Source organism: Pholcus phalangioides, unplaced genomic scaffold, assembly GCF_987345545.1.
Source record: "Pholcus phalangioides strain wild (caught in Gottingen) unplaced genomic scaffold, Ppha-v1.0 ptg000008l_1, whole genome shotgun sequence".
Lineage (NCBI taxonomy): Eukaryota > Metazoa > Arthropoda > Arachnida > Araneae > Pholcidae > Pholcus > Pholcus phalangioides.
This window is the reverse complement of record NW_028301601.1, coordinates 25,997,291-26,012,813: the sequence shown is the minus strand read 5'-3', so window position 1 is coordinate 26,012,813 and position 15,523 is coordinate 25,997,291. Positions and strand designations below refer to the sequence as shown.

General features: G+C 41.0%; 1 protein-coding gene across 1 annotated transcript in view; it reads left to right on the top strand.

Moving 5' to 3' along the window:
- LOC149084096 (uncharacterized) overlaps positions 1 to 15,236 on the top strand; it is a 55,409-nt gene extending 40,173 nt beyond the window's left edge. The window contains exons 10-13 of the mRNA XM_089235261.1: positions 7,263 to 7,448; positions 9,886 to 10,077; positions 12,060 to 12,227; positions 13,470 to 15,236. Coding sequence (XP_089091387.1) covers positions 7,263 to 7,448; positions 9,886 to 10,077; positions 12,060 to 12,227; positions 13,470 to 14,635 — 1,712 coding nt within the window. The 3' untranslated portion in view covers positions 14,636 to 15,236. The remainder of the gene's footprint in view (positions 1 to 7,262; positions 7,449 to 9,885; positions 10,078 to 12,059; positions 12,228 to 13,469) is intronic.
- Positions 15,237 to 15,523: the final 287 nt, after the last annotated feature.

Sequence of the window (15,523 nt, the reverse complement as noted above, 5' to 3'; positions counted from 1 at the left end):
ACGCTGCAGGGGCAGTGCGTAATCCCATTGGCACTACGTTCCAGGAATAGGTCCCAATTTCATTCCGAAAACTCAAAAGAGGTCGGTCGGCCTCGTCAATCTCTAACTGATAGTAGGCGCTACACAGATCAAGTGAACTAAAATATCGAGCTTCGCTAAGCTGGGCCAGAATATCCTGAATCAATGGCATTGTGTAACAATCCGTCTGAATTGCCTCATTAGCCCGGCGCAAATCAACACACATACGGAAACCGCCTTGGGGCTTTTTAATCATAAGCGTTGGGGATGGATTGCTACTTACACAGGGTGATATTATCCCACACTCTACCATTGCATCTATTTGTTTCTTTAACTCTCCTCTCAAGTGATAAGGAGTCCTATAACGATGCGCCTGTTTGATGGGATCTCCACTCCAGGGAACTTTGTGAGGGGGAGCGTTGGCCCTTCCTATTTCAGTAATGTCCCTAGCAAACACATGTCTATATCTTAGTAACAATGGGACTAATTTTTGTTTTATATCCTCCGGGATCCCAGCAAGGTTGAAGTCTTCTTCTGCCAATGGTTTCAGTTTCCTTTTCTCCAGAGGGATAGGTTCGTCCAGGACATCCAACCCTTTTTGTTTCGAAACTGTTCCCAATTTCATGCCCTTATTCAAACACTTTTCTCGATCCGACATGTTGGCAATCAAGACGTTCACTTTTCCGTTTTCATCGACTTTGCCTATCGAATGGGCGATCCAGACATCACCCCCCTTAGGTTTCACTGCAGGGTCAAGGTATACCTCCGTTCCAACCTCCATATTTGGTGCGTTCACCGAAATCACCTTCCGCTTCCTAGCCGGAAGCCTCAATTTTCCCGCCAATACTATATTCACTTCCCGGTTCTCAATCTCCTCTAGTTCCAACTTTACCTGAAATTTTTCGTTCCTGAGTGTCCCGTTTCTCGCATCCAGCTCCAGGCCTCTTTCTCTCAGGAAATCATATCCCAGAATCGCATCGTATTTAGTGCTTAACACCCCTTCCACCACGTATAGTCGGTGAGGTTTCGTGTCCCTTCCGATTCCTACACGGACCCGGACGCATGCGGTGTGTTTCAAAACTTGTCCCGTAATTCCCCTAATTTCTATTTGAGGGCTTCTTACATATTCACTCGTCTGGGAGCACTTTATTTTCGTCATCGCATCCCCTGCAATGATACTCAGGCAAGCTCCCGAATCCACTAGAGCCCGGACCATGACATTACCTATTTTTACCCGTACAATCGGAAGAGGCAAACCACTAGCGGTATTTTGACATAGGTAAAGAACTCGTTTTCCCTTTTGCCTCTTCCCTCCTGGATGTCATTGTGGGCTTGATGAGGCTTGCTTTGCCTTCCACGCTGAATGGCCAGCATTATTACCTAGTACAGGCCTACCTCTATTCCACGGCTGCCCTGAGGGCTTTGCATCCCATCGTGGTTTCACTCCGGCACTTCGGCATTGGGACCGAATGTGCCCTTCTTGGTGGCATGCCCAACACACCACCTTCCGGGGTATATCTTGTGCCCTTTGCGCATTGAACCGGTTGCCTCTATTATTTACTCTCGGTTCCTCCGGGGCCCTGGATATTTCGGGGACGTCTCGTACGCTATTCATCATCTTCTTCATTCCCTGAAGCTCCTCAGTCAACTTTGAGATGGCCTCCCTTTGAAACTGGTTCTCCTGCATTAGAACTCCCATTATATCGGCGAGCCCTTTGTCCGCGGAACCTCCCACTCTCTCTACCTCCCGCAATTCCGACGCATTTACCGAATAATTCCGGAACATTTGTTCGTTTCCTTCGATAAGGGCCGCTATCCGCACTGCCGATGCCAAATCCTGCGGGTCCTGGTTCAGAACCTGTCTTTGGATTTTTGGATTAAGTCCCGCCAAAAATTGGGACAACCGCGTTCGGTCTGCAAGACTATCAACAGCGGGATTGTCAAAATTTGCCCCCTGCAAAAACCCAAATGCGGCACTTCGGACTCTTGAGGCAAATTCCTTCACATTCTCCCCTGGTTTTTGCTTGCACCCCGTGAATTGCTGCAGGTGATAGGTTAGAGGTAACTCGTTTGTAAACTGATTCACAAACAGCTCTTTGAAATTATCATAATTCTTCTCCGCTCGCAGCTCTGGGCTATTTGCGAGAAGCTCCGAGGCTTTGCCTCTTAATCTGGATTTTAACACAATTAACTTTTCATGGTTATCCCAGCCCGCAATTGATGCGATGTCTTCCAACTGGGAAATAAACATCGACACTGGGAAGGACGGTTCTGTGCCTGAAAATACTCCCAACAGACCTAAATATGCACCCATGGAACTTATACCTCCTCTTCCCTCAGTTTGAGCCCCATTGGACGTTGAGTTCGCCATGTCATTAGTTACAGGGCCTGTCATATTATATTTAAACTCTCAAAAAAAAAAAAATAACTCTAAACATATAACATACGTATTTCGGAGTACAGAGAATCACAACTGTTGTACTATATTATTCATCAAACACAACCTATTGCGGCATACCTTACTCTATAACATCCCATAATTTTAACCAGTCTCAATTCAAGAACATAAGTTACATTCCTCACATTCAATATAAATAATGTATCCAACCATTTCAACCATAAATTTTCCTCCCTTTTAGTATAAATTTGCATTTAAACATTTTCTTCACCCATATTCAAAATAAATTACTCATTTGTATTTCCAAAAAATTTTCCTGACTATTGGCAATCTAAACTTATATGCATATAACAAAATTATGTCCAATGACTCACACACTTAACTCATTTGAATTTTAGAAAATTATTCACTACTAATTGTAAAAATACTAATGTATCAATCCACAATTTTCATTCCGGGTAGCAACTATTATATATATATTTCCTAGCTTGTGACTCCACAACTGCCAATAGGCTTCTCTTTAAAATCATCCATAAAAGTTTACTGCCTCCGTACTGTTATAATTATAATTTCCAATCCTGGTCTGAAACGGCACCATAATGTCAGCCCGTTCATCATGCTGACTTTTACTTAATTACTAAGTATTTAATCAATTATTCATTCTCAAAATTCGATCGTACAGTTGCGTTGTGTTTAAGACAAATAAAAACAAATTAACAAACAATAAAAACAAATTAACATACAGTAACCCCAGTTATTAAACGCACGGAGGCAAGTTAGAAGTTTAAAAATTATTTAATAGAGAAGTTTAACACAGCATACATCAATATAGACTATAATGTATCTCCTTAACAATTACTGATTTATGCGATCAGCACCAATGCAATTAACCTATACGGTATCTGAGACATTACACACTATATAAGAATTCCACACTTTCCTAACTGGACATTACGGGTTAAGGAAACGATAGAGTGGTGTACTCACCCCAGTCCTCGTGTGTGATCGCCTTGCCATCTTAGCTGCTGCTGTTTTTCCCGCACGGCACTTTCTCTAGGGCGGCACTCTATCTTTTTTTCTCGTTATATTCCGCGACTCTCCACTATCTCTTACTCCATCTCTCCTACTATCTCTCTTCCTATCTCTCTTACTCTTCTCCTACTAACTCTTCCTCTCCATCTTACCATCCATCTCCTACTCCCCCTCTTCATCATCAGCCCCCTGATTTTACCTCCTCTTCGGCTCCTCCCTAGAACCCAGGATTCGCTCCGTCTTCCAAGTTTTCTTTCCGTGCTACATTTCAATTTGCGGCCTCAAGCAAGGGCAATTTGATTGGACTCACGCGTGACCATTCCGGAGAAGATCGGTGCCATTCATCCCAAATAAAATTCGCCCCTTCCTAAATAATCAGAATGCCCACGTGCACCGGTCACCTTCATATCCATACCTAAGGCGACCCCCATGTTACAAGCAGAGCACAGGTGCTCTAATTGCAATGCCGCTTTGTATTATATATTTCCTCTCTTACGTCTATTTCATTATTCTCGCTCTCCCTAACTTCTCCACACCTACGCCTCAGGAATCGAATCTCATTCCGTAACAGCTCCTATTCACGTATTTTAGAAAAACACATTTCTCCTGTCACCAAGCCTTGAGCATGCCAGGTGACGGTTATACACCCGTGTGAACGTCGTACCGACAGTTTGCTTAAGGGTGGCCTATACATGACGATTCGATCTCATTCTAATCTCCTCATTCTTCAATACCCTCTCTCTTTTCAAGTTGCGTTCAAATTGCATCTTCCTTTCAGTGAAGGTCCCGAATCCATTAACATCCACTATTCATGTATTTTCCATCTTACATTCTTATTTCGTAGCTTCATACCTTGCCAGATGAATTGTGATTCATCGGCAGTTGGCCTAAAGCACGTTCTTCCTTTCTTACATATTCTTATATCACTCGTGGCCGCCCTGCACGTGTTCTTTACAACTACCCAAAGTCAAGTTACCAAACACAAAGTCTCAATACCACACCTGTTACCTAGTCACCTTTCAATTAATCTTTTAAACACAAAATAATCCGTAAACAATTAACCATTTAAATAAATTAACAATTTTAACTAATTACCTTTATATTCAAATAATTACAAATACTTATGAGCGGAACGGACCCGCTCATACTAGCACTTGAATATTTTTGGTGGTTCCCCCGATACCTACAAGTTTATTTTACACGATATTCAGTCTATAAACTTAAAAAATGAAATTTTATATTTCAGAAGTGACTAATCTAAGGATGGGATTTCACTATAAAAGGTTTATGAAAGTTATTTTATAAAACTTGAAAAAAGCAACTAATAAATTTATCGGTTGCATTTGCTCTAATGCAACCGATAAATTTATTAGTTGCTTTTTTTTAAATAATTGTTATAAAATTCTTATAGTGTAATCCGGCCGGGATTATACTATAAAGTTTTATAAAAGAACTTTTATGAAAGTTGAAAAATTCAACCAATAGGTGCAACCGATGCGCAACAGGTGCACACACACGCACACACATTTTGCATTCAAAAAATTCAACCAATAAGATAATATTGGTTGAATTTTTCACGTTTTATCAAAGAGCTTTTACAAAACTTTTATAGTGTAATCCCGGCCTAATGCTGGTATTACACTATAAAACTTGAAAAATGTAATCAATAAGCACATCTGTTACATTCGAGCGAACTTAACTGATCGGCCTATCAGTTGCATTTTTCAAGTTTTATAAACTAACTTTTATAAAACTTTTATACTGTAATCCCGGCCTAAGACAGAATTGTGATGTGAATATTTCTAAGCACAGACATTTTGAACGTCCCCACCCCTCCCCTTTTTTTCTACTTGCAAATTCTTTGATATCTCCTGAATTTTTTTTTTAGGAACATATTAGTTTTGGATGTTTTTGGATTGGATTTTTCGAACATTGGATGTTTTTGGAATTTTTCTTTCATATTTTTCCGGAAAGACGGATTTTTTTTTTCAAAATGTTTTGAAAATATTTGAAGACATTTGCTCCCATCGACTACTTGTGAGGATCGGAATGAAGACATCTTTATTCCCATATTCTATGTGGCTCTAGACTAAACCACCAAAGAATACCTCTAGGCTGCATATGGGCACTGAATCAGGGGTGAAGGAGAAAAACAGTTACAAAAATTGCGAAAAAATAGTTTTTATGCACGAATTTCAACCTAAAGATGCGGGCGAAACACCCGCATCTTCAGTGCTCGTGTGAAAGGGTATGCGGACCCGCTTCCGCGTCCGCATCCGCATCCGCTCCGTGTGAAAGGGGCCTTAGGCGCACACACATTCTCTAGGTCAGCCTTTTGATAACTCACTGACCCCCCAACTCTCTGCGTCACTTTTTTAATCACTCATTGGCCTGGGTTCAGAGCCGTCTTAAGATCATGCCCGCCCCCCCCCTCCCGAGGAAGTGTGATTTTTCTGGAGCCCCCTGCCTTAGAAATACCTGCCTACCAATTTACATACGCGTGAGTGAACTAGAGAGTTTGCAAGCGTGTGAGTGTGCTAGAGAGCAAGAGATCAGATCAGTCAGTGACCAAAAGAGTTTGCATTCACGTTATTGATAAAAAAAGAGTGCGAAGAACACAGCGAAGAAACGCATCAGTGAATGACCAGAAGAATGACTCAAGGAATTTGCAAGCGTATGAGCAGTGTCACAACTAGGTAATTTTTCAGTCGGGGTAAGCGGACATTTTGACGCCTTGCGTAATGTAGAAGGAGCAGTGAAAGGGTGAATTCGGCGCACCTCTGGTTCAGCGCCCAGAACAAAGGATCCACTGGAGCGCCCCTAACCCACCCCTCTGCTTTAGTTGCGGCTCTATGTGTGACTGACCAAAAGAGGTACAGACAAAGTCAGTGAAGGACCAAAAGAGACCTAGAGAGTTTTCAAGCATGTGAGTGACCAGAGCATGTGCAAGCATGTTGATGACCGAAAGAGAGAAGACCGAAGACTTAAAGAGTATGGGACCAGGCGAGTGGAGGAACAAGAAAATGTGCAAGTATGTGAGTGACACAAAGAGTGACTTGAAGATAGGTGCATGTAGGGGGGGACTAAGTGGGCTGCAGCTCATATTTGAGGAATGAGCGGATCCAGAAAATTCTACTAGATTAGGAAAAACTTGTTTAGCCCACAGGCACAAGACCATGAATCCGCCTCTGACACCACCATCGGCATACCTTGAACTTATTAAAAAAGTTATTATTCTGCTTATGATTCAAAGGTTCCTGAGACAACCCAGTACAAAAATAAAATCATTATTTCTTCGTTTGTGTCACCTTAAGAACTGCGCATTCATTCTCTGGACACCCTGTACATGTAGGATGACCAGATTTTTATGGAACAAAAATTAAAGAGGAAAAGACTTTTGCTCGCTTGGATTTGTTGAAATATATTCGTTGTTGAAAAAAAAATTCATATTCTATCGCAGGGGTGGCCAACTTCTTTCAGTTCGCGGGCCAACACAATGGCCAGCTATAGCGTGGTGCGACTTCGGTGCATAAGCCGCTCCGTTATTAGTTTAATTAATTAGTTATTAAATTAATTTCGTCACTAGAAACAAGAAGTTTGTGAGCAGTTTGTTAATCAAGAAATCTGCTGTTGGAACCGATAGTTCAAATAATAATCACAAATTTAATTTTCTCACGATACTTTTACCTTGTCGCGGGCCACACGAAATCACTTCACGGGCCAGCTGCTGGCAACCCCTGCTCTGTCGGTATATCCTAATAGTATACGTATATTTTCCTAATAGTGTACTTTGAATATGTGTCTCGTAAAACAGGTGGAAATAACGATAACTGCAAGTATCCGGGAGACAAGTACGTCAAACCTCACAGTGGATGTCGCAAGTATTACATCTGTGAACATGGAAACGTCCGTGAGTCGAAATGCCCGTCAGGACAACTCTTCGACGAAAATATCAAGCTGTGCGATTGGGAAGAACTCGTCCAATGCAAAGACCACAAAGGTACAATTTTCCCATCTCTCTCTCTCTCTCTTTCTGAAGCTTTTGTCACCCAGTGAACTTCAGCGTTAAAAGTTAAAAATATGTCTATATTCCCGCTAAAAAGTCTCGCCACAGTGAGCAACAGGCCTGCGAAGATACAAACATTCTATCATTACGCTTCACTCACGGTTAGAAAAATTGATGGCAGATGGCGCCACCACGCATAAAAAGCACAGAAACGAACTCCCGTCTGATTCACAACGCGTACACGCGCATTCCATGTACCAATTCGTTAGAAGTTCCGCAGAGCAATATAGACGAGGTGCATGTGTGTTATCATTCGGGTATTGTTATGTTTTTTGGAAGGACCAGAACGAACCAATACCATGACGTGGGAAAAAATTTGTTAGCAGTTGTCGGGATTTTTTTTTTTGACCATATGAGTAATCGAGTGGTTGATTTACCGTATAATTGTCTGAGCATATAAGTGACTTTATGAGTAGCCAAGTGCTTGACCGTGACGAAGTGAGTGACCGTATGAGTGATCAAAGTAATGACCGTATGAGTGACCATACTCACTTGGTCCCACATACTTTCACTCACTCATACGGTAACCCAGTTACTTGATCATTCATGTGGTCCCACACTTGGTCACTCATATGATCATTCACCCACATACGTAGTCAGTCTTATGGTAATTAACTCATAGATTCACTCGATTCCTCGAACGCATAGGCAGAAATAGACTTGGAAGTCGGGGGGGGGGCATGGTCATTATTGCTGGGGGGGGGGCACGACGATGATGATATCAATTAATTTATACATATATGCATTAGAGGAGGGCAATCCGCCCATACTCGAATGGTCAGGGTAAGAGAAATGACCGTGGGGGAATGTCGGAGGCGAAATTTCCGTAAACCGAAACAGATTTATGCTAATCAGACAGTCAGTGAAAGAATCCGCTGTATGGTTGTGTGGAAATTTTGCTGGACTCTCGTCGTGGAACCTTGTTCAAACCCCGCTGCTGGCACAGTGGTGGTCGGCTGAAGTTGGTTTTTCAACTTTAAGGCATGAATACAGGTGGACCTTCAACATGATACTTACGTGACATGAAATTTCAAGCATTTACCACCTTTACTTCAAAATATAGAAGTTAAATGGCAGTACCAGCAAGAACACAAAACATGCACAACTCTGATAACGTTTGGGTCATGCATATATAAGGTTATACATAGAGACTCGCACAAAACGTTCCCGACTGTTCCGATTCATTAGAAATTCCGCAAAGGAAAATGTTTTCGAGGAGCATGTGCGGTTAAGTGGTTTTAGTCAATGAAAGACAACGAGCAAATGTAACAGTAACAGAATCCCATAGATTTATTCAAATAAGAAGTGGTTCATAGGACCCTCACCACATGGCATGGGGCTACTTAGGTGAGTCACGTGTGACAACTGAGTGAAGCATGTCCGTGATCGATTTTTCATAGGGGTCTGCTAAATGGCATGTCAGAGTCTCGAAAATGTGAAAGATTGGAGGTGTGGACCGATTAATTACCATACAATTGGCCTTAAATAACCCCCATATCCAAAAAAAAAAAAAACCGCCTACAGGACTCTCAGGTCTGGTAGCCACGTCGCTTTTCCGACACATCGTTCTGTATCCGCCTGCCTCCGCTCCTTTCGCAGATGAAGATGCTTACCTTGGCTTCATTCGCAGCTGTAAATACCTGCCTCGGCTCATTTGCAGCTAAAGATGCCTGCATGCATCCACTCCATTCGCAGCTGAAGATGCCTGTTTTTACTCCAGTAGAATGTGAAGTTGTAAGGCTCTGTTCATTGCAGATGAAGATGGCCTGCCTCCGCTCCATTCGCAGCTGAAGATATATGCCTCGGCTTCATTCACCCTTGAAAGTACCTACATTCCCTTCCATTCGCAGCTGAAAATGTCTACATTCGCTCTATTCGAATCCAAAGATGTCTGACTCCTCTTCGTTCAGAGCTGGAGATATCTGCATTGGCTTCATTCGCAGCTAAAGATGACTGCTTCTGCTTCATTCGCAGCTAAAGATGACTGCTTCCGCTTCATTCGCAGCTGAAGATCTACAGTTATGCCTCGGCATCATTCAGAGGTTAGAGTATCTGCCTCGGCTTCGTTCGCAGCTGAAGATGTTTGCCTTCGCTCAGGTGTGGATCCAGAGGATGGAATGGGAACGACCGCCACCCCAAGACCGAGCCGAATAACATGGGAAAATGTGTCTGTCCCGTAAAATACAGGATTATCAAACGAATTTACACAATGCGCCGCTCTCGCCACATCGTCGTGGATCTGCGCGGGACTTGATCTTACGGGGTCGACTTCTTACAGCGGTCCAATATTAAAAGAGATATTATGGTTCTTAAAAACATCCTGCTACGCATTCGAGCATAAAATAATTTTCTTTCGTATATTTTTTTTCAGACACTAAAGACAAAAAATGTCCTTTTCCCAATGGTTCGTTCTTGAAGCCGAATTCTCGGTGTAGGAAATATTATCGGTGCGATAACGGCAAGGCCAGAGTGAAGTCATGTGCATACGACGAACTCTTCAACGAAGAAGCTGGTCAATGCGAATGGAAGGAGCTGGTCGATTGCAAAAGTGACAGACCAAAAGGTTTGTATGCACTGCATTGAAGACTTAAGTATAGGAAACAAAGAATGCGTTATGCGTAAAATATTTTAATTCTATTTTGCTGTATTTTCGACATATTTTTAACGCTTTACCAATTCTTGAAGGATAGTCGGAGGTCTACGAAAATAGCACGTTTTTGCTTTTAGAAATGAATTCGTCCAAAATTTTACTCCTCAACTAACCCCCATCCTTTCTTACCATTCACTTCCTATATTGTATTGTGAGCAAAATTTATAAGGCACCTACTTTTGTTTTTCCCGTTCCCACCCCTCACAAGAGTTGTCAATCACTCCTTCTAGCTCTTTCACAATAATCTCTTATATACCCCTACCCGCTTCCCCTGCCTCTGGGCCTTCTTCGGCCATTATGGTCAGTAAAGCGTTAATCGATTGAGACAACCAGGAATAAATTCCGATCAAAACATATTTACGAGATAGTATTTCGTAGCATTTGATTACTGGATTCTCCTACGATCCGTGGATTATGCAAGGCGGTAATAAATAAACTGACACTAAGTTAGACGTATGTAGTGTCCATTCTGATCGAGGTATGTTGATGAAATTTGGTAAATAGAATATATGAACTATAGGGAGAAAGAAAGATTCAGCGAGAAAATAATTTAATTTTTGGCCATCAGGTGGAAAAGAGTTTTTTTTATCGCAGTTATATTTTTCCCATGATCCAAATAACGCATATACCAAGTTTCAATGAAATACGTCCCCCACAACGGGTGCTACATAGGCCAGAGTAGAGTCAGTTCATTTATTACTACCTGCACGTTAAAAAGCCATAGATTATGTATCGCTGCGTCTTATGTGCCTATTTTTCTTCTCACTATACATTGTATAGTGAATGCTGGGTTTCCAGCAAAATCTACTTGATCATTCCCCTGACCAAAACTCAAAAACTTCCCCGATCTCGCTGGTCTAAACTCAAAAATATGCCTCATCGAAACTCGAAAATTTCGTTGATTATCCCCTGACCGAAACACTCAAAAGTTTTCCATACTTTCCATGACCGAAACTTAAAAGTATATTAATGAATTTCTCTGAACAAAACTCGGAAATTTCCTAAAATTCTCCCAACTGAAACTCAAAAATTTCCCACATGTCACTGACCGAAACTGATTTTCCCTTATCGAAACTCAAAAATTTCCTTTACCGCTACTCAATAGTTTCAATGATTATCACTGATCGAAACGGAGCAATTTCCCCGATTTTCATTCAAAGAAACTCAAGAATTTCCCTAAATTCCCCTGACCGAAACTCACAAATTTCCCTGCATTTCTCTGCCCTCAAAAATTCCCTCGGCTTTTCCCTAATAAAAACTCCTAAAGAAATAACTGAACAGTAATTCAAGAAATCTTGTACTTCCAAAATACTCTTTTCGCACACACTCAAGTTTTGAGTCTTTTTCCTTCTCAAAATTCTTCCCTAACTCTTTATCAAATCTTTGCATAACTTCCTTGACTATTGCCAAATATTTTATATTCTTCTATTTTTCCTTCCCACGACTCTCTTGGTCACTGTAAACCCATGAATAGAAAAAATCTCACTTTTTCCCCCACAAAGAAAGGGGACAAACAACCCTTTCAATTACTTAAGATTTCATTGTTGATGAATGAAAATTCCACATGAGGATTATACATCATACCATACTACAGTCAAATCCCGTTTTAACGAATACCGAAAATCTCGTTTTAACGAACACTTTTCTAATCCCTCAAATAAGTTTACATAGGAACAATGCTAGGTAACCTGAAATTCCTTTATAACAAAATTTCGTTGTAACTAAGTGATTCCTCCGGTCTCTTGGCGTTCGTTATAACGGAATTCGACTGCATACGATGATATCCCCCCCCCCCCTTCTTCAAGTAGCGAAATCTGTATCTGCGGATTATACGTATGAAAATATGTGTGCTACTGATTTTCAATTATATTTTTCGTATTATTCATTATTTTAAGATCCAGACTGTCCAAAACGGGATGGAAAATTCTTGAAGAATGGCACTCGATGCAGATCTTACATCGAATGTCGCGATGGAAAAGCCAAACTGAAGAAATGCCCTCGACACCAGCTTTTCGATGAAAATCGTCGGACTTGCGATTGGCCAGATCTCGTCCATTGTAGAGGTGAGGCAAAAAAAATTGATGTTTTTGTTCATGATTATGTTCTTCTACTTTTGGTGTTTCTTGATAGCCGTTGTGGTGGTCGAGTGGTCATAGTGACGGACTCGCATCGTAAAGACCCGGGTTCAAACCCCACCGTCGATACAGTGGGTGGTCGGCTGAAGTTGTTTTCTGCGGTTCCCAACTTCGATCCAACAAATGCTACCCTATCTCCCGATTAAAACGTCTCGCCACAGCGAGCAGCAGACCAACAACGGTACAATCAATCATTACACTTCATACATAGATAGAAAAATTAATGACAGGTGGCTGCACTACACATAACAAGGATTACACAGGAACAAACTTTACATAGGTTCGCACAACACATACAAGCACATTCCAACATGTACCAATTCGTTAGAGGTTCCGCAGAGGAATGTAGACGAGGTGCATATATATATATATATATATGGTGTAGTGGCGTGGTGGTAAGATGCTCAGCCTATCACTGAAGGCCAACGGTTCTAGGTTCAAGCCCAAGGAAGAATATAAATGTTCCGAATAATGTCTCTCACAAGCACTCGAAATGGCGAAGCACGAATCATTTTCCAGGACAACACAGAGCTCTCGTATTGTAAAATTAACAAAACTCGTTATAGTTCTATTTTGGCAGCGCTGTTATATAGGCAGAAGAAGGATTCTGGAAAGTTCTCTTATATTCTCGTGAGATCCCCTCCCTTCCCTTGGCCTCATGACATCGCCAAATCATCAGAGCTGTCGCCAAACGTGCCAAGTTTATTGTCAATTTGGCGAGATTTTCAGAGAAATGTAATAATGACTATTTACAGGTGAAAAATGGCATAATAAATGATGAATAATAAATATTCACATAATTTTCGAGACAATATTTTCCCTAACGAGCTTGGGGTGACCACTGATAGATGGCACCTTCATTTCCAACCTAGCTCATTAATGGCAGTAAATTGCAATACAACGGTAAATGGCCAGAGTTGGTGTTTGGGGAAGTACTAGAGTGTTTCTTGATAATTATGAAAGGAAAAAAAATTTATATCATTATTAATTCATTATTAAATTATAATTCATTATTAAATTATAATTCATTATTAAATTATAATTCATTATTAAATTATTAATATAATAATTATAATTCATTATTAATTATCCATTTCTTGTTCTATCATGTAGGCTAATAATAGTTTTGGTCTGACCCAATATTGTAATTATTTCTTTATCGAACTTTAGAGTCAAAGACTACGATAAGTATTTCGACAAGAACTTCAACTGTGAGGACAGCGAGACCTTCTACAATGATGACGTCCAGAACAGAGGTGGCAACACTTTCCACCGAGAAAGAGTCAACAAAGCCTTCGACGATGGTCACAGAAAGACCAACGACGATTTTGACAGCGATACCAACGACTATGGTGTCAGCAAGACCAACAACAAGACCGAAACCATCTACGCTAAAAACAACGAGACTGTACACCACTAAAATTTCAACGCCTACTTCTGCTTCCACGAAATCGCATGAGTCAACTTCAACACCCATCACTTTTGAAATTACTGACGATCTTTCAAGCACATCAAGGGTAACCCACGGGTCTACAGAACTGGCAACTTCCGATACACCGGTGACTTCAGAAAGGCATACAATGACGACAAAATCTGATGAGACCACATTAGCGAAAACATCATTTTCGAAATCTTCAACAAAATCTGAAACCGTTGCGCCTACCAAGCTGACGGAACAAACGCAACCCGTCACTACGAATACACCTGTTGTACCCTTCACAACGGATTCTGTAACAGAACTGAAGACACGGCCGACAGCACCGAAACCTATAACGTTCATCGTGACATCTGTAAATAAAGGGATCACAACGATAGATGAAACGTCTGAAGTGAGAAGCGAATCTGTCCCAAAATCGAAAACCACCAACGTGATGGATACCACGGTAGAAGTAACTGAGGTGAGTTCCTTTGAGCTAACGAGCTCCTCTCACATTTTAAAAGAAACCACGCCAACCGAAAAACATTTCACGACTCACTCCAAGACCTCGGAAGAGGTTACAGATCCTCGAACCCAAGTATTCACGACCTCTTCGAGCGACGACGAAGATAACAGAAGCAAATCGACATCGGGAAGAGTGACCACCATCGCGGGATCCACGACAAACGTAATGCCGACGACAAGAAGAGGATGTATCGACGGGGATCCCAACTGTAAACCTGATAAAGTTCTGTGCCCGGAACGTCAAGGACTGTTCCCTCATCCGGACGATCTGACAATCTTCCTGCATTGCGATCATTGGAAACCTTACATCAAGGAGTGTCCGAAAGGTCTTCACTTCGACCCTCAAAAGAAGAGTTGTCAGTGGCCGAAGAAACTAGGAAACGAGTTACCTTAAAGTATAAAGTAAGGTGACTTGTGTACGGGTTTTTGACATTTTTTGTATAGGTTGGTTATAAATAAACTGACAATACTCAGACGTATGTAGCGCCCATTCTGATGGAGATAATTTGATGAACTATAAGAAGATACGTGGAGATTATGGAGAAAAATTCAATAAAAAGATTTACATTTTTAACCACCATTTGAAAAGTGGTGCTATTTTAAGTCATCTCTTTCCCATGGTCCAAGTAACGTGTATAAAAAGTTTTAATGAAATGCGTCCACCGTAGTAGTGTCAGTATAATTAAGCTGATTAGTGTCAGTTTATGTATAACCACCCTGTAATATCTCCCCCTTATGAATTAATATTTTTTGCTAAAAGTTGCTCCACTTGAGAGAAAGAAGAAGTTTTTCCCCCTATGTTTTTATGCAAGGACAATTGTTCTGAAACTTATTACAATGGAGAAAATTAATTCATAGTCGTGTCTAAGTTACCCCACCTGGAGGGGTCGCTTGGGCACGCAACGCTATTACCTTGATATTTCGCCTTTCGAAGGGTGTGTTTTCATCTGATTCCACTGTAAATTATTAAGTACAAATAAAAATATATGCAAATGCATAAATTTTATTATTGTCACAAATATTAAATATAGGGAACTATTCTTTTATTTCCACAATGTAAATCTGCCTGATCGGAGATCCTATTTTTGTGTTAATCTTGAAATATGGTGTTAATCGCTTAAATTAATTTTAATGTTAATATGATCTTCTGTGTAGTTGCTATATGGCCTGGGCCTAAGATTTTCTTATACGTTTGTGGCATCTGTATAACTGTTTATGCCTGTATCGAATATAAAATACTGTCCTCAAGGCCATGCCGCGATTCTTAAGCATTTCGTCAATC